Consider the following 21,594-nt stretch of genomic DNA (forward strand, 5'->3'; position numbering starts at 1 on the left):
CACTCCAATGATGTCGACGCCAGATGAAACTGTGAGAGAGCAGATCCAAGATGACCAGCTTGATGGACCTGGAATGCACCAGCAGGAAAAAGAAACTACTGGAAACCAGCATCAAGGTGAGAGACAACTGAACAGGACATCGTGGTCAGTAGTCCAGAAGCGGGCCAGACAATATGAGGAGAGAGACCGCAATGACAGCAACGACAACCTAGGAGATTTCAAGACTTCATGATGTATTAGTGTGGAGAACTTTGTACTTTATGGTTTGGAAATCTGTTTTGTAAATCATCCAGGAAAATATGTGATTTGGAAATTGAAGTTGATATTGGTATTGAAAATAATCAGTATCGAACATTGACTGGTTTAAAAGTAGTTTAAGCATTATTCATTCATTTGGTGATCCTTTTATTTGCTAAGGGAGGGATATCGTAGTGATAAATAATAGTTCAGTTATTAACTATAATGCCTTGCAGGATAATATAGATTGGTTATCGATTGTAATGGCTGGCATGTTGCACAGGACCATGAAGGAGTTAAAAAACAGTAATGGTGGAATAAAGACTGAGCATATTTGAACTCCACCTCAGAGTGTTGACTTTATTTGATCTTAGGATTTGACATGCGTCCTCTAGAAAGAGGCACAACGGTCCAGTTTGCTGTGACTTGGCTTGCAGTGCCGTATGCCAATGGTTTCTCGCCCAGGGGAGTGAGCAGTGACCTGGCCCGCGGCTCTACATGTTTACTTGGTGAGCTGCCCCAGAGATGGTTCGTAACACTGCGCTACACATCTGCTTGGCCTGCTACAGCCCAGTGATTTCTGATAGAGATGTTAAATTGTGGGGTTCAGAGATGTTTTACTTCTATTTTGGTGATGTTTATAACCAGTTTTTGAGTAAGTGGTGTTTTTAGGTGATAGGGAGTTTTAATGAAATTTAGGTTAGTTTTTCATCAAATTTGAAAGCCACTGATGTTATTTATATCATTTTTGTTGTGTCTGTTTGAAATAAATTGTCAATATACTGCAATGCCCTCCTTTTCAGTTTTGCACTTTAATGATCCAAAAGTATCAGTATGCATGGCCCACAGCAAGTCTTTGAGCCATGTGAAGCATCATAAATGAATATGATTCTGTTTTCTAACATGCCTACACACACTTTAGTTCAACAGTCTTGAGCAGAACGGCTGATTTAGAAAAAAAAATCATAATCCCCCTTATGAAAGATCATAGACTTAAAACATTCTCTCCCTGCATTTACTATTGGATATGTTATACATATATTTTCAGTATTTCCTACTTCTGTTTCAGACAAATATTGAGCTCCTTTACCTGACTGGCTTGTCATGTGGTGCATATTCCCAATGAAGCAAGTTTAGATGTTGAATGACTTTAAACATAAATAAAATTTTTTTGCAGAAATCAAGTATTATTTTCCTCACTGTTAATTTGTTTGACTTCCAGAAATAAAAATAATGAATACATACATTGCAACTGTGAGGAATGGTCACAATCTACAATGCACATTTCAAATTAGCGTTGCTTTGATTGTTGATGCTCTCTGATTTACACCTAGACACTCCTCAAGCAAGCCAATATCCAACAATTGTGACTTGTTAACTGAAAAATGTCACAGCATGTGTGAACACAGACATACTGATACAAGTTACTACCCACAGAGGAAGATAAACAAGGTAAGCAAAAATCTGCAGATGCTCTAGTTCAGAGTTCAGGCACATAACATCTTCTGGATGATCTTCTGAGTTTCTCCAGCAACTTTTTAAAAATGTTTTTGTTTTTTTCTATAAATATATATGTCAAAATTTTCTTACAAAAAATACATAACAATCCCTACCCACCACCCCCCCACCCCCTTCACAGTATAAAACTGTACACATCAAGGCTTACAGTTGTGTTAAGAAAAGAATATCTTCATTGGGGAGATCACTTAAATTTTAATAATAATAGCAATTTTTAAAATTTATATTTGGGCCCCTATATAGTCCAAATATGATTGCTATATTTTTATAAATACATCATATTTGTTCTTTAAATTAAATGTGATTTTTTTTCTATAGGTATACAACTGTTCATCTCTGACTTCCATTGTGTTAACTGTAGAGGGGATTCGGATTTCCAAGTAATCGCAATACATTTCTTAGCCACAGCTAAAGCTATTTTAACAAATGAAATTTGAAATTTAGTTAGTTGGTTACTTATTTCAAGAAAGTTGCCTAAAAGATAAAGCTCTGGGTCATCTGCGAAGGCCATCCCTGTTATCCTTGATAGTATTTCAGTAATGTCTTTCCAGAAAGGTCTCACCTTCACTCACAACAACGCAGCATGTAAACATTCTTATTTATATTCCACATCTAAAACACATCTCCGATATTTCCAATTTTGATTTATGTATGGTGTAGTGAGAGAGAGAGAGAGAGAGAGAGAGAGAGAGAGAGAGAGAGAGAGAGAGAGAGAGAGAGAGAGAGAGAGAGAGAGAGAGAGAGAGAGCAAAGTACATTTTAGATATAAATTTAGGTGTGTTCCCTTGCAAAATCATTCGTTGCATCTCGATAATTTCAGGTGCGGCCAAGTTTGATCCCTATCTTTCTCTCAAGAACAATCTTAACTGAAGAAAGCAGAAGAATGTCCCATCATACTTATTTCCTAATTGTTCAAAAGATATGAGATCCTTCCCTATAGCAATCATCAACATAGCTTATTCCTTTATCATACCATGAATTCAATATTTTGTTACCCAGATTCATAGGCAATAGCACATTTTTACATAATGGTGTCTTCAGTGATATACCTTGTCTTTTTCCTGATACATTCATTTATTTCTTGCCATATTCTAATCATATGTATTAATATAGAATTATCTGTATTTTTATGTATTGACTTGATGTTCCACTTATATATAAAGTCCTTAATTGTCTCCTCCTTTATTGAATTCAGTCCCATTTGAATCCAAGAAGGGGGACTGTATCCTTCAAAGAAAGATAATAGAAATCTTGTTTGTGCTGATAGATAATACTTCTTAAAATTGGGAGTCTAAGTCCTCTCAATTTATAGTCCCATGTTAACTTTTCTAGTTCAATTCTTGGTACTTTGTTATTCCATAAGAATTGTCATACAATTATGTAATAATTTGAAGAAAATTTTAGTTAGTGCAATAGGCAATGATTTAAAGAGTTACTGTAGTTTTGGGATTACATTCATTTTTATACAATTTACCCTTCCCATTAATGCAATTGGAAGATCTTTCCATTTCTGTAATACTCTTTCTATTTTTTCTAATAAAGGGGTATAATTAAGCTTATACAAATTCTGTAAATTATTACCTGCCATTATTTCTAAGTATTTAATTCCATCCTTCTTCCATTTAAACCTACTACCTTTTTGGTATCTTTCTTATTCAAAGTTTTGCAATGGCATTATCTCACTTTTGTTCATATTTATTCTATATCCCAATATTCTTCCATATTTTTCCAATATTATTTGTAATTTTATCAATAATTCAGCTGGGTCAGACATATTTAATGGCACATAATCACCAAATAAGCTTATTTTATGTTCTTCCTGTTCAACTTTGAAGCCCTTATTATCATGATTTCTTATTATTATCTCCACCAGAGGTTCAATAGCTAGTATGAATAATGCTGGAGATAGAGGGCACCCCTGCCTACTCAATGGAAAAATAGATTACATTTGATGATTAGTTATAATGTTAAGCTTGTAGTTTAAAGAGTTTTTTTCCCATTTATAAATTTCCTACTTATACTAAATTTTTCCAACAATTTATATAAGAAAGACCATTCTAGTTGGTCAAATGCCTTTTCTGCATCTAAAGAAATAGTTAAATTTGGATTCAACCTTAATTTTGCCATATGCCTTATATTAAATAATTTACCTAGACTATTTGAAGAACGCCTTCCATTAACAAACCCTACATGATCTTAATGTATTAATTTTGTTAAATACTTACCCAATCTATTAGCAAATGCCTTTGCTAGGATTTTATAATCTACATTCAGGAGTGATATTGGTCTGAATGATGAGATTTTTAATAGGTTTCTACCTTTCTTTGGTAGCACTGCAATTATAGCAGTTGAAAAAGTTTCCGGAGAGTCTGGGTCTCCACCACCTCATCTAACACATCCATCAATAGAAGCATCATCAAATCTTTAAATTGTCTATAGAACTCAGGAGGGAACCCATCTTCACCTGGGGACTTATTAGCTTGTAAAGAACCCAGATTTTTCTCCATTTCTTCCCTTGTAAAAGGTACATCTAAGTCATTTTTTTCTTTTCTAGTTTAGGTAGTTCAACATTTGTTTAAAAAGTGTTCCATCTCATTTTCATCTCCTACTAATTCTGATTTATATAGTTTTATCTTCTTTGGCTTGGCTTCGCGGACGAAGATTTATGGAAGGGGTAAAAGTCCACATCAGCTGCAGGCTCGTTTGTGGCTGACAAGTCCGATGCGGGACAGGCAGACACGGTTGCAGCGGCTGCAGGGGAAAATTGGTTGGTTGGGGTTGGGTGTTGGGTTTTTCCTCCTTTGCCTTTTGTCAGTGAGGTGGGCTCTGCGGTCTTCTTCAAAGGAGGTTGCTGCCCGCCAAACTGTGAGGCGCCAAGATGCACGGTTTGAGGCGATATCAGCCCACTGGCGGTGGTCAATGTGGCAGGCACCAAGAGATTTCTTTAGGCAGTCCTTGTACCTTTTCTTTGGTGCATCTCTGTCACGGTGGCCAGTGGAGAGCTCGCCATATAACACGATTTTGGGAAGGCGATGGTCCTCCATTCTGGAGACGTGACCCATCCTCAACATAGTTTTATATAGTATTGTCTAAACATACTATCTATTTCTTTTTGATTATATGCTATAGTGTCAGTTTCTGTTTCTATTGAATTTATCATTCTGGATGACTCCTCTGCTTTAACCTGCTAAGATGACACTTTATGTGCCTGTTCTCCTAATTCATAATATTTTTGTTTAGTTCTTACTATCATTTTTTTCCCATTCTATGTGTCATATATTGTAACTTTCTGTTCTCTAATAGTCAATATTTTTCTTATGTTCCTGATAACTGATATTTTTCCAATGTTGTTATATCCTTCTCTAAACCTTCTAAGTCTCTTACACATTCTTTCTTAAGATTTTTAGTATAAGATACAATTTGTCTCCTCACATAAGCTTTAAGCATGTACCATAATAGGAAACTATTATCAGTGGAGGGAAGATTGTTTCACAAAATATTTCTATCTGTCTCTTAATACATTCACAAAAATCCTTCCTCTTTAATAATGTAGCATTAAGGCACTATCTATACATACTTTCTTGGTTCTCCATTACTGCAATAGTTAAAGTTAATGGTGAGTGGTCTGATAAAAGTCTTGCCAAATACTTTGTTTTTACCACTCTACTTTATAGCTGAGCAGACATTAAAAATAAGTCAATCCTTGTATGCAAATCATGTAACTTTGAATATAATGAGTAGTCTCTTTCTAAGGGGTTGAGCTGTCTCCATATAGCAATTAAATTTAAATCCTTCATAAATAACAACGTTGTTTTTGCAGTTGTCACCGTTGTTACTGTTCTCGCTGATTTATACAATATTGGATCTAAACAAAAATTGAAATCTCCTCTAATCAATATGTTTTGTCTTCCACCTGCAGTTTTTAAAAAAAGATATCCTTCATAAAGACTTAATCATTATAATTTGGGGCATAAATATTCATAAACTACCATGATTCTGCATAAATTTTGCATCTTCCAGTTTGATCGGTTAAAGTCTCTTCTATTATTATTGGCATATTTTTATTAATTAAAATTGCTACACCTCTTGCTTTGATCGAAATGAAGATGATATTACTTGTCCCATCCAACCTCTTTTTAATTTTGCATGTTCCAATTTTGTTTGTGTTTCTTGTAAAAAGACCATATCTGCCTTTAATTTTTTTTAATATGCTGAGACCCATTTTCTCTTCACCATCCCTTTAATTCCATAAACATTAAAACTAATAAATTTTAATGTTAATAATCTTCCTTAAAACAATATTTTTAGCAGTAAAATCTCTCGGGCTCTTTAAATAATAAAGCACATTGTCCCTGCCCCAATGGTGACATATATAGAGTCCCAAAAGCCTGTGGAATCTCTCTCAAGGAAGAACCCCTCCCTTTGGCATCATCTGTTTTGGTTAATCTTTCCAGGTGCCTTTCTCTCCTTTAGACTGGAGTCTCCACCCTGCTACTACTTTTCTTGGATTTTTTCCCTTTTTACTGAGCTCTATGAGAACATTTCTATATGCTTTACTTTTAAACAATAAATACAAGATAGTTTTGTAAAAATAAAAAAATACAACTTTTATTTTCACAATCTTCTCTCTTGGCCACCTTGATTTTTTTTCTTTTTATATTTCATAGAAAATCTTCCACATCATTTTTGTTCTTGAAAAATCGATGGTTCCCTTCTGCTACTTCGACCCAAAAAGTCATGGAATTTATCAATGAGTATTTCAAGTTTTTAACACACTGTTAAAATTCTTTTCTTTGTTTATCAAGGTCGAAAATCTTGAAAAAGTAGTACCTTTTCACAATCAACCTCAGGCCTGATTTATTCTGTTTAGGGATGTCATATGCTGCTCCCAGAATTATCTCCCATTCTCTGTAGCTTAAAAGTCTCACTAGAACTATTCTTGGTCCCTGATTGCTGGCTCTTTTGGGTCTGAGTGCTCAATGAGCTTTCTGGATATGCAGTTTTTCTCCAAATTTGTCTTCTCCCAACACTTGTGGGAGCCATTTTTGAAAAAAAGTTCACTGGGTCTCTGCCTTATTCCTTCCTTTAGTCCAATATTTAGAACATTGTTTCGACGACTAAAGTTCTCCATATGATCAATTTTGTCAAGCAGTCCTTGTTTATCTGATTCCCATTCTTTGTTTTTTTTTCCAAAGCTTTGAATTTCTCATGCATTTTTGTCAATCCATTCTCTCCATCAGGTCTTCAACAATCTCTTATTTCAGTAATTTTCTCCGTCATGTCTTTCATCATCATTTCATCATTTATGAATTGGTTATTTATTCCCCATTTTTTCCAGGATAATGCTCAGCTCTTGACCTGACTTCTCAGTTTTACCTGGTTCTTCCAGTCCTGTTCCCACTTTTGCACTGCTCCCTTTCAGATGTTCACTTGATGTTCTCGGTTGAAATAGGAGCTTCTTCAGTTTTGTTCTCGGCTGCCTTGGTTTCTTTGTGCTAGTTTTATCTATTTCTGATGAAATAAATCTTGATTTTCAAGTTTTGACCATCTATTTAATACTCTTCATGGAGAGCTCAAACAAAACACGCCTGTCTAGGTCCTTCACATGGCCACACCCCCAGTTTCTCCAGCACTTTTGTATACTGGCTAGAGAGGAACTTTGTTGGGAATGTGAAGAGGATTTGAATCATGAAAGCAGGTTGATGGATTTATTAGGTATGGACGTGCTAATGCATGGGACACAAAAGAACTACAGAGAGTTGTGAACTCGGCCAGCACTTCATAGAAGACATCTATAAGAAGTGGTGTCGTTTAAGAAAGCAGCCTCTATCCTCAAGGACCCTCACCACCTAGGCCATGGCCTTTTTACACTGCTACCATTGAAGAGGTACAGAAGCCTGAAGGCAAACACCCAGAGGCACAAGGACAGCTTTTCCCATCCTCCATCAGATTTCTGAATGGATAATGAACCATAAACACTACCTCACTTTCTCATCTTTTGCCCTTATCTATCTATTAATTTATTTATTTTTAGATGTTATTTATAGCAATATTTGCACTGCAATACTGCCATAAAACATGTTCATGTCAATGAATTCTAATATAGATTCAAAATACCTGTACTTCCATCTTGTGTAGTCCCTGTGAATAATATCACAGAACCAGCAGAACACTCCATTATTTCCAATCTCCATTTTCCATAATAGTCTCTGATAGAACAAGACATGATTTATATGCAAAGAAATAGATTCAAGTTTCACTTCCAAAAAACAACTATCACACAGTGCAGCACCATTCCGAACAATAGGCAATGCAGCTTTTTGGAGGGAGGGAGAGAGGGAGAGAGAGAGAGAGAGAGAGAGAGAGAGAGAGAGAGAGAGAGAGAGAGAGAGAGAGAGAGAGAGAGAGAGAGAGAAAGAACTAAAAAATCTCAGGTCAATGACTGTTTATCAGATTTTCAAGGGCTGCCAGAAATGTTGTTCTGCATTATTAATGATTATTATATCAGAAAGTTTACTTGTGTTACTTCAACAATATTCTTTTTGTTGTTTGTTAGAGTGAATTCAATGTCTCTAAATTCAAACCCACACCACTGTTTAACATTCCAACAATTTTAAAATGGTGAAGCAATTTAAGAAAAATGTTGTAAAAGAATCCAGGCATTAGGCTGGCTTGAATTTTGCTTGAGTTAAGTTCTTTCATCAGATTCTGCTGAGGACATGGATCCTTTTGAAAATTAGAAGATCCTCATCAAATCAATAATTCTTCCCTCATCTATAATCTAAGGGTTTCCCTGAAACTAAATGGAATCGGAAGATCATCGAGTGATATGTGTGAAATTATTTACACAGTCTGTCTTTTTTTGAAAAATTGAGTTATGAAGCAGAAATATCCTTTCATTTTTATTACTGTAATGTCCTTTCATGTTTTGAATCTCACGGTTTATCTTATCTTGAGCCTCAATATTAGTGAGCCTGCCAAGTATAAATCCATACTTAAAATTATAGGTATTAACATAGTATTTCATGAACATGCTAATAATCCTCAATTAGATTAACTTCTGTCATCCCAAATGTAACCAAATTATTCAGATGAAATATTGTTGAAGGAATGAGCTATTCTTCATTTGGGTGTTCATAGTTGTGCAATGAAGATGAGCACAGGATGATTACTCATTCTATTAAATATTTGTATTTTCTACTTTGATATCCATGCTTTTTCCCACTTTGATTTCTTCTAATTTCAAGACATTTGCCTTTTGAGCCACATAATCCCTAGTGACAGAACAGCAATTCAGGTAATTTAAATTAAGTAAAATATTCATTTGCTTAAAAAATAAAAATGTAGATTTCTTATGTTGAGTAGATAGTCTCTGAGTTGTGTCATCTTTGAATAGGTCTAGCTGTTGACATTTTCTTTAGTTTTCTAAATATTTCCTCAGACTTTATACCAATATGAAATCTATTCCAGCAATTCCTCACAAAAATGCTCACTGGAAAATATCAATTATTATATTTTTTATTGACCTTTCTTTGTTATATGTTTGTATTACATTCCTCAGTACCAAAATACACTTATTTATTTGTTAATGCTGTGGTTATTGGCAGAATTTGCTGATGCAGTAAATTTCATTAAATATAATCAGTTGAAACCAGAAAAATATGTAATAAGTTGAATCATCACTTGAAATACAATGCATAAAAAGCTCTTCAAATTTCTAAGTTATGTTCTGATTGTCTTGTGCATACATTGAAGGCACAAGGAAGGCAGGAAAGTTTCACTCTCTTACAAACCTGTGATGAATATGCATTGCACATAACAACAATCAGGTCAGTTACCATCTGTGCAGAGATTCAAATGTGTGTGCTTTTGGCAGTTCATTGCTCATTTGAATTATAAAAGATGCTCAAACATTTATAATATTATGGATTCTATCATATTGAAATGAACATAACTGTTTTATCAGTTAAGAGTGACAACTGTCACAGAAAGACCAATTGTTGAAAAAACAAACCAGGTTGCTCAACATCTATGGAGCACTGAGATATGAATGGTTAACATTCACTTATTTTAACATTTGCATGAAAAATTTAGCCAGATTATAAAATGAGACTGACAAATTAACTGCACTTTGTCTTGCAATAAGTGGTTTCAACTCATTCGATAAATAGTGGCATTTTTAACCTATTTCAGTTGGTAGAATGCTCACCATTGAATCTGAAGATTTCTCCATTTATCTTCCATTCATTCACTTATCTTTTTGTCTGAAGAAGTGTTAGTTATGCAACTTCCAGAATAGATGTGGCTAACTCTTTCAACTCATGGAATTGAAAGCAAATGATTAGGGTTGTTAGGAAATAGTCTGAGAGGAAAATAGATGGGAATTCAAATTTACAAGATATAGATATCCTCATCCAGCAAACATTGATGATGAAGCTTCAGCTCATTATCCCATTTAAGAATAACATTGAGGCAGAGATAGAAAGCCAATAAACCAAATTTTCCAATGATACTAAGACTTTAAAATTGCTCAGTAGAAGGATTAAATTATAGAAACATAACCACGAAAAATACATTTCAATGTGGATCGACAAAAGAGTCTAATATTAAATTGTGAAAAGTTAAAAGTGTAGCATCAATGAATCTTATAGGTTCATGTATGTAGATTATAAAGACATAGATCATTAGTGTAGAATTATGGAAAATATTCAAAATGGAAACTAATCAGATTGACAACATTTTTGTTTGCATGGTGAATCTTGTACATGTAGCAATTGTATAGAAAACATTTTTTAAGGATGAGGTTTTAGTTCTCTTCATCAAACAACCACTGATCAAGAACCATTTATTAATTTAAAGTCTGTAATTTACCAAAGTATACATGTGTAACAACTCATTGAGCTGCTGGATCAGCAATCAAGGTTAGTTCTGAAAATGAGGAGGTTAGTTCATGAGGAGAGATTGAGTAATCTGAGACTATGCTCATAGCAGTCTATGAAGGAGAAGGAATATTATATAAACAATTAAAATTAGGTAAATAATAGATAAAATAGAATCAGGAAGTTTGTTTTCATTAGCAGATAAGGAGGAAGTGCTTCTTCCAGAGAGAAGTGAACCTATGGAATTATCTGCTTAATGAAGTAGTCATACCCACACTCCTGTTCAGCTCAGAATCATGGGTCCTCTACCGGCATCAGCTACGGCTCCTAGAACGCTTCCACCAGCGTTGTCTCCGCTCCATCCTCAAAATTCATTGGAGCGACTTCATCCCTAACATCGAAGTGCTCGAGATGGCAGAGGCCGACAGCATCGAGTCCACTCTGATGAAGATCCAGCTGCGCTGGGTGGGTCACGTCTCCAGAATGGAGGACCATCGCCTTCCCAAGATCGTGTTATATGGCGAGCTCTCCACTGGTCACCGTGACAAAGGTGCACCAAAGAAGAGGTATAAGGACTGCCTAAAGAAATCTCTTGGTGCCTGACACATTGACCACCGCCAGTGGGCTGATATCGCCTCAAACCGTGCATCTTGGCGCCTCACAGTTCGGCGGGCAGCAACCTCCTTTGAAGAAGACCTCAGAGCCCACCTCACTGACAAAAGACAAAGGAGGAAAAACCCAACACCCAACCCCAACCCACCAATTTTCCCCTGCAACTGCTGCAACCGTGTCTGCCTGTCCCGCATCGGACTTCTCAGCCACAATCGAGCCTGCAGCTGACGTGGACTTTTACCCCCTCCATAAATCTTTGTCCGCGAAGCCAAGCCAAAGAGAAAAAAGTAGTAGAAGCTGCCTCGTCAAATACATTTAAGATATATTTAGTTAGATTTTTGAATAACAGGGGATTTGAGAGTTCTGGCGAACAGGTAGTTATATTGAGCTGAGTCTAGGGATAGATCAGCAAAGATCTTATTGATTGTGGAGCAGATTTCACTGGTCAGATGGCTGACCTATCTCTTATGATCCAGGTTCAGTCCTGATCTCAGGTGCTGCCTGTTTGGAATTCTCCCCATGATATTGTGGGTTTTCTCCAAGTGTTTTGGTTTCTTCCTACAACCCCTGCTCTACTCATTTTACACATTGGACTGTGTGGTTTGGTACATTAACAGCACCATTTACAAATATGTGGATTACATACAGGAGGGAGATTGAAAACTTGGCTGAATGGTAACACACTCTCGCTCATTGTCACAGAAACCATGGAGCTGATTGTAGACTTCAGGAAAGGAAAGCCAGAGGTCCAATGATCATTAGGGGTTCAGGGATGGTGAGGGTAAGCAAATTTAAATTCCTGGGAGTCATAATCTGAGAGGACCTTTCCTGGACCCAACATACTAATGTCATCATGAAGAAAGCATATCAGCACCTCTACTTCCTCAGGAGTTTGCAGATATTCAGTATGACATTTGAAACTTTGGCAAACTTCGACAGATGTGCAGTGGAAAGTGTGCTGACTGGCTGCATCACTGGTATGGGGGCACCAATGCTTGTGAGTGGAAAGCCCTGCCAAAGGTAGTGGACATAGTCCAATATATCACAGGCACAACTCTGCCTACTATCAAGAAAATTTGCATGGAATGCTTCTGTTGGAGAACAGTTGCATTCAACAAGGATCCACACCATCCAGGACATGCTCTGTTCTCACTGCTGCCATCAGGAAAGAGGCAGAGGTGCCACCAGACCCGGACAACCAGGTTCAGGAACAGATGTTACCCCTCCACCATCAGACTCAATTCATTTGAGGACACTTTCCTTGCACATGATTACTGATTTCTTTTCCGTATTGCAGTTTGTTTACATTTCTCTCTTTTGAATGCACTTTTTTTGTTGAGTTCAATGTACACTTACAGATAAGCAGAAATTCTGCCTGGCCTGCAGTGAGAAGTTCAGGGTTGTCGGCGATGTCATGCACTGTATGTTCTCTTACAATAAATTTGAACTTTGACTTCGACATCCAAAGTCGTGCAGATTTTAAGTTTATTGAGTGGACGATCAGGAAAATAAAGCAGAATCAAGGATCAAGCAGGTCAGAGGGTCCGTTTCGTTGTTGTATGTCTCTATGATATTGGAGATGGGTTGAACGTCGGCCAGGTCTGTCGTGTGTAGAGATTACCAGACAAATTGAGAGGAAGAGAATGCAGAATGTACTCCAAGTCTCCTTGACGCCGGGTAATATTTGGTTCGAGTTAAAAAGGGACGTTTTGAGAACCTGAAGAGCAGGGGCACACAGAAAAACGAAAGAGCGGACCTCCTCGCTATCAAAAGCACCAATAACTGAGTGGAAATAAGTCACCCTCGATCCCCTGAAGAGTCTCTAAGAATAAGACGAAGAATTTCGGCAAGAAATGGTCTGTGCCTCTCTGTCCTCTGACCACTGCATCGAAGCGATCGTTCCCCCCTTCTCCCCCATCGTAATAACCGGAAATGCAATCTTGATCGCCTATCTCTCCTGATTGACATTCCCTGCACACATTGCTGGCCAATGGGCCGCGTCAGGCCGTTGTTGTGGGCGGGGCGTGTTGCCGCGCGACTGGCAGCGGGGGAGTGCGAGTTCTCCGCCACCTCCCTCGCCTTTCCCTCTCCGGGTTCCGCCCCATTCTCCACCCCACCGTCAGTCGGCGCTCCTGGGCCACGGTTGCAACCGGGGTCCTCGGCTCCATTATCTATCTGTTGGGTCCGGGCTTCTCCGACTTTTGCGTGTGGCGAGGAGGATGGAGGCGGTGCTGACGCGGCCGACTGCTTTCAGGTTATGATGGGCGGTTGGCACGGTGTTTCGTGAGTGGCCGTCTTGCATTGCTCGAGCTTCCGACTGCCGGCAGGGAGGGCGAGCTTTCATCAGCAGTATTGGGCGAGAGTTGCGGCCCGGGTCCAGAACCAGATCCAAGGCCAGGCACCCGCCTCCTGAATCCCAGGACATACTGGGGATACCTTCCACGGAGAGGGAACGGGAGGAGGGTGAGTGTGTGGGCTGTTCAGGATGGACGGCCGGTGGTGGGGATAATAGGTGGTGAAATGATTGGGTTCGGTGGCTCAGGTCAGATTCTGCTCAGGGACTTCGGGGAAACGCCTGTATGTCCATGTAAGCGGGGGTGGTGGTGGGTGTATTCTTTATCTCCATTCAGGACACACACTCAGCTGGAAAACAAAGACAATCTGATATGTTTCCTCACTTCAGCTGTCATTTTTTTTTGCTGTGACTCTCAATGTCTCTGGATTTATGTGCGAACGTATTTGCATGTTATATTTGTTTTTTTAATGTGCATGCAGTACAGAATTAAGCCATTCAGGAACCCACGACCATGCCTACATTTATGTTCTGTTTAATCCTCCTTTCCTTCATCTATTATTAGTTGTAATGCTCTTTTGTATAAACTTTTATAATTAGATTTTAAAAAATATAAAAAATAGATGGTCTTTTTTACTGCGATAACGAATGCATTTCAGGTAAAGGATTAAAAATATTGCAAACGTGATGAATTTTCTATTTCTCAATTTCATACAAAAATGTTGAGTTGGGCACAAAATCGAATTTATGGTATACAAGAGAAATGGCATGTGTTAAGAGCATTTGAATTATAGCTTGGAATATAGTTTAAGGATAGCTTTTAAAACAATTTATCTTCACAAGATTAAGCTTGTTGGTAGAATAACTGCATTAAAAATCTATCTGCATTTTATTTTAGTCCTGTCTCCATGTATCATTTGTCTCAGTTTTCAGGCCTGATGATTCAACGTCATTTAATCCAGGAGGAATGACTACATGAATTGACAGCAATTTCCTGCCATTATCATGAAGTTTACTGGAGTATTTGGCAATCTGTGCTGGAATGTTTCATCCTACTTCTGATTTTTTTTTAAATGAATGATGAGAAAAAAAATGCCATCCTTCATGAAGGATCAACTCTATTAATTTTTAATCCTTGGAAAACTGAAGTGCACTACGTCTGAATATATCTGACCAAAAACTAATCATGGCTTCAGTTTGGAAACGATTGCAACGTGTAGGGAAACATGCATCCAAATTCCAATTTGTGGCTTCATACCAGGAATTAATGGTGGAGTGCACAAAGAAATGGTAAGTATAATGATTTTATGTTTGTATTACTATGTAAATGGAAACATTGGCAAGTAGCCACCCCTTTCTGCAGTAATGAAGTGATCAATTCTTATCAAAGCCATGGGAAATGAGCATTGGTTGAGAAATCTTAGCTGATATGCAAGAGATGAAGGAACACATTTGCTTTAATGTTCAATTCATAAATGTGATTCAATTTATGAGTAGATCTGTAGAATTGTTCAACCAATTTTCAGATGCTCTTTGTTTGATTTTGTTTGTAATTATGGAAAAGGGCTAGTAATACTTTCATTATTTGCCACCAAACTTTGAATGTAGGGTCAACACCTCTTTTGCCCAGGAGTGAGGACAAGAATAACAAGGCCAGTGAGACAGTAAAATCATGCAGAAAGCTGTTGGAATATAAATCGTTTTGTCACAGTGGGCAAAATGAATATTTTTAAATATATAAGCATGGAAATATACAGTCATTAGGTAAGAGCCAAGGTTGAAATTACATTTGTAAGAAAGAAACTGATAAATAACTAAACATGTCTGGTACTATAACGACATGAGATGGTAAGTTCATCTTGATGTGTTCTCATCAATCTTAGATTAATGTACTATACAAAAGCTTTGAAGGTCACTCTTTGCTTTGAGACCAGGCAGTGGCCTCTCCACGGGCTAGACATCTTATCTAGGAGATAATAACTTTTAACAGAAGATAGCACAGTGTACATATTGCTGTGTACGATTCAGAGATCTGAAGAACAGTGAGGGGAACTTCATATTGACAGGCTCTGCATTGTTTTCTGTCAGGAGTTTTTAATGAAAATGGATGATGCCCCCTATTATAGTTGGAAAATCTACTTGGCACTGACAGTGTTTTGGGTTGCTTTTTCAGTATATGTCAGTTTAAGATGATTAATTTTATGAAGGAGAGTGAATTCTGAAATAATTGTGGGAAGAAACTCAAACATTAGCAATTGGAATTTTTTAAATATACTGTATATTTCATCATGTTTCAGTCAAGAATAAAGACACTTAACCTAATTTAAAATGTCGATTTGATCCATACTTTAATGTTTAGTATGAAATTTCCTGTGAAATTTTATATAGCTAGAAACAAAATGCTGCAGATGTCAGAAATTAGAAATTAAACAAAAAATATTGAGGCAGAACAGGCAGCATAAATAATGGGAGTAAAGGTAGTTCTTTTGGTCCTTCAAACCAAAGTCAACAAGATCATGGCTTTGAAGATTTTGCCTTCAACGTCACTTTCCCCATATCCCTTGAATCTTGTAGCTTAGAAGACTAATGATTTTACCTTCAATAACTTCAATTCAGCTGCCTTCATAGCTCTCTGGAATAGAGAATTCCATTGATTCATGAGAAGAAATTTGTTATCTTTGTTTAAATTGGGTGATCCCTTGGTTTTTAAAGTATTCAGGATGGATCCAGATACCCCCTTAAGAAGAAAAGTCCACTCAGCATCCACTCTGTTGGTCTCCCTGAGAATCTTGCATGTTTCAATAAGATTAATTGAATAAAATTTATTTATTAATACTCTGTTTAGTATTGACCCAATCTACTCAATAATTCGTCATGTCAACTTCTTCATCCCAGGAGTTAACCTGGTGCTTTTCTACATTGCTTCCAAATCATTCATCCCTTTCTTTAACGTATGACAAAACTGTATGCAGTAATTCTGGTGTGGTCTAATCAATGCTCTGTTAAGTTAATCAAATCTTCCCTGCTCCTTAAAATAGAGGCTGGATTTTATTAGATTTCCTAATTGCTGGCTGTGTCCACATGCTATCTATTTGTGTTTCAAATACTTGGATAATCAAGTACAAAGTGGATAACCTCAGTTTCCTAGATTTACAGTATATGCTGTCTGCTTAAAACTCTCTTTATCTGTGTTCCATTGCCAACTCTTTGTATCCTCCTCCATCTACCTATCTTTGTATTATTCAACTTGCAGAATACTGGCAGACTTGCTGAATATTTCCATCAATTTTTGTTTTATTTGATGCCTTGTTTTTACATTGTGATTGCCCAAATTAAGAAAATTGATAGGAAATCAATAATAGCCTTTTAAAAGATTTTGAAACTTGGATAATATTTGGCAGTGTTAATTGTTTTAAGACAAAGCTGACCAAACTTGCACTGCAAATGATTGTAATCCTTCATACAAATGTTTTGCAACCAAAACATTTTGTACCCTGCACTAATGTGTGCACCATTAAGGATATATAATCCATGATAAAAACAGAGATATTCAGTAAAGTTTTTTAAAAATCCAAGATAATTAGACACTATCAACTCTGTCTGGGTATGTATTTGTGATTAGGTTAAGGTTTTTGCGATTACAGATACAAGATCCATAGTTCTTGGGAGTAGATATGCACAAAACTATCTGAAATGTGATTTAATTGTTCAGGATGTTTATATTGTACCCATTGTTTGCAGTAGCTTGTGGGAACAATTAGATTATTTTATTATAGGAATTTGAATATTTTGAAACATTTCATGGTATAAATATTTTTTAATGACATTATCTTTCAGGGGTTACTGGTCTCTTTAAAAACTAAGATTGTTTTGAAGAATTGAATGCAATCTTATACATTTGTCATTTATTTCTTAAGAGAACTTTTGGAATTTATGTTTTGCTATATTTGAAAAAGTCCACATTCCAAATCTGTGTGTCACAGGAAACATTTTGACATGAGAAGTAAAATTAAATATGAGGATAAGAAAAGGGATTTGCAGATAACATAGTAGATTCCACAAAATTATTGCTAAATATTCATCTGGTTGGAAAATTAAATGAGCATATAATGGAAAAAATTGCAACTATGAAATTATTACTTTTTTTGAAAATGTTATGATTTTCATGGAATTTTAATTTTCAGTTTTGTGATTGAAACTGCTGACTATCACACTTTGTAATTCAAATGTGTGGTGTATCTGTTCCAAGTTAATAGCAGTGTTTTTGTGATTATTATCAGGATGTAGTCTTACTGCGAAGAAGAGTAGTTTCCATGAAGTAGTTTGCACAAGGCTTTTTCAGGTGCATTTTTGGCTAAGAATGCGCCTGAAAAAGCAGAAGCGGTCTCTTAAATTGCCGTTTAAAGTGCAACGCTGGCCACCTGAAGGACACAGCTGCACAGGATGCGGCTCTGAACACACTCCGACTCCTGCCCAGTGTCAGCTGTGATCAGCAGCCTGACCCTTTAACATCCGCTTTCAGCCAGCTGCATTCAGGTGGCTGGGGGAGCCACTGAGCTGAGCTGATTATTCCTCTTGGAGGAGGGTTACGTAGCTCGCCTCAAGAGTGCCTCCTGCACATTCAGGTGGCCTCGAAACAGCTGCATATTGCCTAAACTTGCGGCTTTACATGCGGGGCAATTGGCCACCTGAAAGTGTCTACATCAATATTTATTCCATGGTTTATTCTTTGACGGGTAATCATTTCAATATGACAATGTGAAATAGGCAAACACTCAGTGAAATGGAAGTCATATGTCACAGACATATGAAATATTGTCATAACAGTGCAACATAATGTTAATGATAAATAGTTTTGCAAATATTTATATTTAAACACAAGGAAGAATTTAGGATAATAAATACACCATTCTGTAAAATAATTGTGGGATGCAAATTATTGAAAATGAATTCTAATATAGAGTTTTATCAGGTATTTTCAATAGCATATATTTTATATAATGATTTCTATGATATTTGAAGTTATTGTTCCATTTGTTCCTTAATTGTGTATCTTTTATTAACTTGACCTGTAAGCAGAGGGGTACCATTTGCAAAAACGCAGAGAAAGGTCAAAAAAGAGGACTGTAAGTACCCAGCAGACTTGTTTTAAGTAAAAAACTGAAGATCCATAAACAGGACTTTTCTGGCAGGCTCATGTTCTTGGTCCTCTAAACTTATGTTCTCACATCCTATCTCCCCTTGTCCAATCCATTCCCAACAACATTCAGGATACCTTGCATGCCTTTCACCATTTGACAACTTTTCATTTCTTTGGCCCCCATCATTTCATCTCTTCACTGTGGATGTCCAACCTCTGTGCACCCCAAATCCTCCATTAGGAAAGTCTTAAAGCTTCTGCTTTTTCCAAGATCCTTCCACCAACACTCATCTGCTTAGCAGAACTTGTTTTTGTCCTTAATTACTTTTCTTTTGATGCCTTGTATTTCATACAAAGCCATGGGAATTTGCATGGGTCCAAGCTATGCCTGCCTTTTTTGTTGGTGATGTGGAACAGTCCTTGTCTGAAACCTCCTCAGCACCCATGCAGAAGGCAATTTGCCACCAACCTCTACCCTGCTCTCAAATTTACTTGGACAATTTCTGGCACTTCTAACCCCTTTCTAGATCTCTTTCTTTCTTTTTCAGGAGACAGGGTACCTATTGATGTTTATCACAAACCAATTACTTCTGCAATGACGACACCTCTTCCCACCCCATTTCAAATAAGGATGCCATTCTTACTTCCTCCCTTTATCCCTCTGTCTCCTTTCCTTCAGCTCTCGATTCACAGAGCCATCCTCCCTCCCTAGTTTGCTATTGTGCTCCGCCCTCCCTCATTACCTCTTGCCTGTGTTCCACCCCCCCAACATTTTATTCTGGCGCCTGCCTATATTTTGGGCTCAGACCCAAAGTATTGGTTATGTACTTTTATTTTTGCTATATAAAGTATGTTGTTTCTCAGCATTGTGCTTTTACTTCAATCATGGCGCCTGCAGACTTTTGTGTTTTACTGCCATTCTTTCTCCTCATTTCTCTTCCTCTGCTACATCTGCTCTTTTGAGGCTTCTATTCGATGATATCCAAAATTTTCTCCTTTATTAAGGAATGTGGTTCAAACTCAGCAGGTTATGCAGCATCCATAGGAAGAAAACGATAACCAGCATTTGTAGCCTGGGACCTTCATCAGGTATAAGCAAAAACCTGATGAAAGGCCAAGGGCCAAAATGTTGGTTACCCTTTCCTTTATGTGGATGTTGTGTGACCCAAGTTTCACACATTTGTATATTGCACTGTTACGACAAGTAATATTCAGTAGTCCAGAAAATCTACTGGTTTTGCATCACCAAAATTTTAAGGGGTTGGGCCATCAAAATTTTAGTAGAAAATCAAACAGGTGGCAGTCAATTGCCTGTTCAGCCTTGACCAGCTCTTTTGAAAATCAGTCAGGTTAGTCAGACTACTTTTTTTAACAATTTTCTCTTGAAGCCCATATACTAACCATCACATCAGACTATGCACTCGTTGAGATGATTTTCTTCGGATTAGGTATCATACTGATGTTACTGTTGAGTTAAAGGAAAGACCACATACTACCTTTTTGAAGAGGAACAGTGGAATACTTTTGACAGTTTCAGCCTATATTTAGACTTCACTTAATACATGTAAAACAGTTTAGTTGTTCTTAATATTAATTCAATGCATATGGAAAGGAATCTGGGAAAGTTTGAGGACTATTTAAAAGAAATCAAATTAAAATTGCTGTTCTTTTTTTTAATGTTTTATTCGTGGTTTTTCAACTCAAACTCCATCCATTGTTTGTTTCATTCATATTGTTATCAATAATATTAACATTTTTACATTCCATGTTTGTTACTTCCAAACAATCACATCATAGAGTTCGAGTTCTTCCTTTATATCCCTTAATCCTCCTTCCCCCCCCCCTCCTTAACATTGAACACTTGCACTCAATTAAACCTATTCACACACAATAACCAAAACTCTCACAACAAAGGTATGAAACTTGTATTTGGGGGTGGGTTGTGGGTTTGTCACGTCTGTCTGTGCATAGGCTATTTTTTTTTCTATTTTGTGACTTTTCCTGGTTGGAATTGGATGGACCCCTCCCACTCCTCCAGCTATTAGGGGAGCTGATTAGGATGGTAGGGTTGGGCGGGGAGACACAACGGTCCAATTTATAGTTGTGATCCTATGTAATTAAAGTAGGGATGCCAGACCTTCAGAAAAGTATTATGTTGTTTCCTTAGGTTATATGTGATCTCACAGCTCTGCATTTCTTTGTTCCAGCGTTCAATGCTCAGATAGGAGTCAGACTTCCAGGCAACTGGCCACAGCCAATGTGATCATAACAAATTGAATTTGACATTTGGACTACTTCGTTGTAAGCCTTATGTCCATTATGTTTCCCAACAGGAATAACTCTGGGTCGTGTGGGAATTTTTTGTCAATTATTTTTTCCAGGGATTGGTGGAGTTCCACCCAAAATGGTCTCACCTTGGCACATGTCCAGGTCATGTGCCGCATCTAAAACATTGATTTGATAATTCAGGTTTGGACCTGTTCAAATTTTGCAGCGTCAAGTACAATTGGTGCAAAAAAAGTATATTGCACCAGCCTGTACCTTGCATTGATGACCGTAGTCATGCTGGCCCGACTTCAGGGGGACTAGCACCACTCATCAATCATTATTCCCAAGTCTGACTCCCACCTCTGCCTCGACTTATCCAGGCCTGGTTCAGGGCCTTCTGCTTGGAGCAAAAAATACATTGCCAAAGTGAACTTCTGTGTGCTCCCCCTTTGAATGTTGGTGCACGGTGGCAGGACCATAGTTGGACCTAATCTGTCCTGTAAAAAGATCTTATCTGAAGGTAGGAGTGGAACATTTTATTTGATAAATCATATTTATGTCTGAGTTGCTCAAATGACATTAATTGCCCCTACTTGTAACAGTCCTCTATGCACCTGACGCCATTACGACACCAGTTGTCAAGAATC

General features: G+C 37.3%; 1 protein-coding gene and 1 long non-coding RNA gene across 13 annotated transcripts in view; one reads left to right on the forward strand and one right to left on the reverse strand.

Moving 5' to 3' along the window:
* The window catches only part of LOC138760713 (uncharacterized), a 111,635-nt gene extending 98,130 nt beyond the window's left edge, over positions 1 to 13,505 (reverse strand). Inside the window, exon 1 of the long non-coding RNA XR_011355822.1 lies at positions 12,603 to 13,505. This is a non-coding gene — a long non-coding RNA (uncharacterized lncRNA). The remainder of the gene's footprint in view (positions 1 to 12,602) is intronic.
* Positions 12,702 to 21,594, forward strand: part of ehbp1 (EH domain binding protein 1) — a 561,098-nt gene continuing 552,205 nt past the window's right edge. For 2 of the 12 annotated variants that reach the window (XM_069931686.1, XM_069931685.1), the window contains exons 1-2: positions 13,293 to 13,709; positions 14,466 to 14,829. In XM_069931686.1, the coding sequence (XP_069787787.1) occupies positions 14,726 to 14,829 (104 nt within the window). In that variant the 5' untranslated portion in view covers positions 13,293 to 13,709; positions 14,466 to 14,725. Of the gene's footprint in view, positions 13,103 to 13,289; positions 13,710 to 14,465; positions 14,830 to 21,594 lie in introns of those variants that run through there. The other 10 variants (XM_069931678.1, XM_069931690.1, XM_069931681.1 and 7 more) reach the window with 9 other exon arrangements.

Source organism: Narcine bancroftii, chromosome 4 (genome assembly GCF_036971445.1).
Source record: "Narcine bancroftii isolate sNarBan1 chromosome 4, sNarBan1.hap1, whole genome shotgun sequence".
NCBI lineage: Eukaryota > Metazoa > Chordata > Chondrichthyes > Torpediniformes > Narcinidae > Narcine > Narcine bancroftii.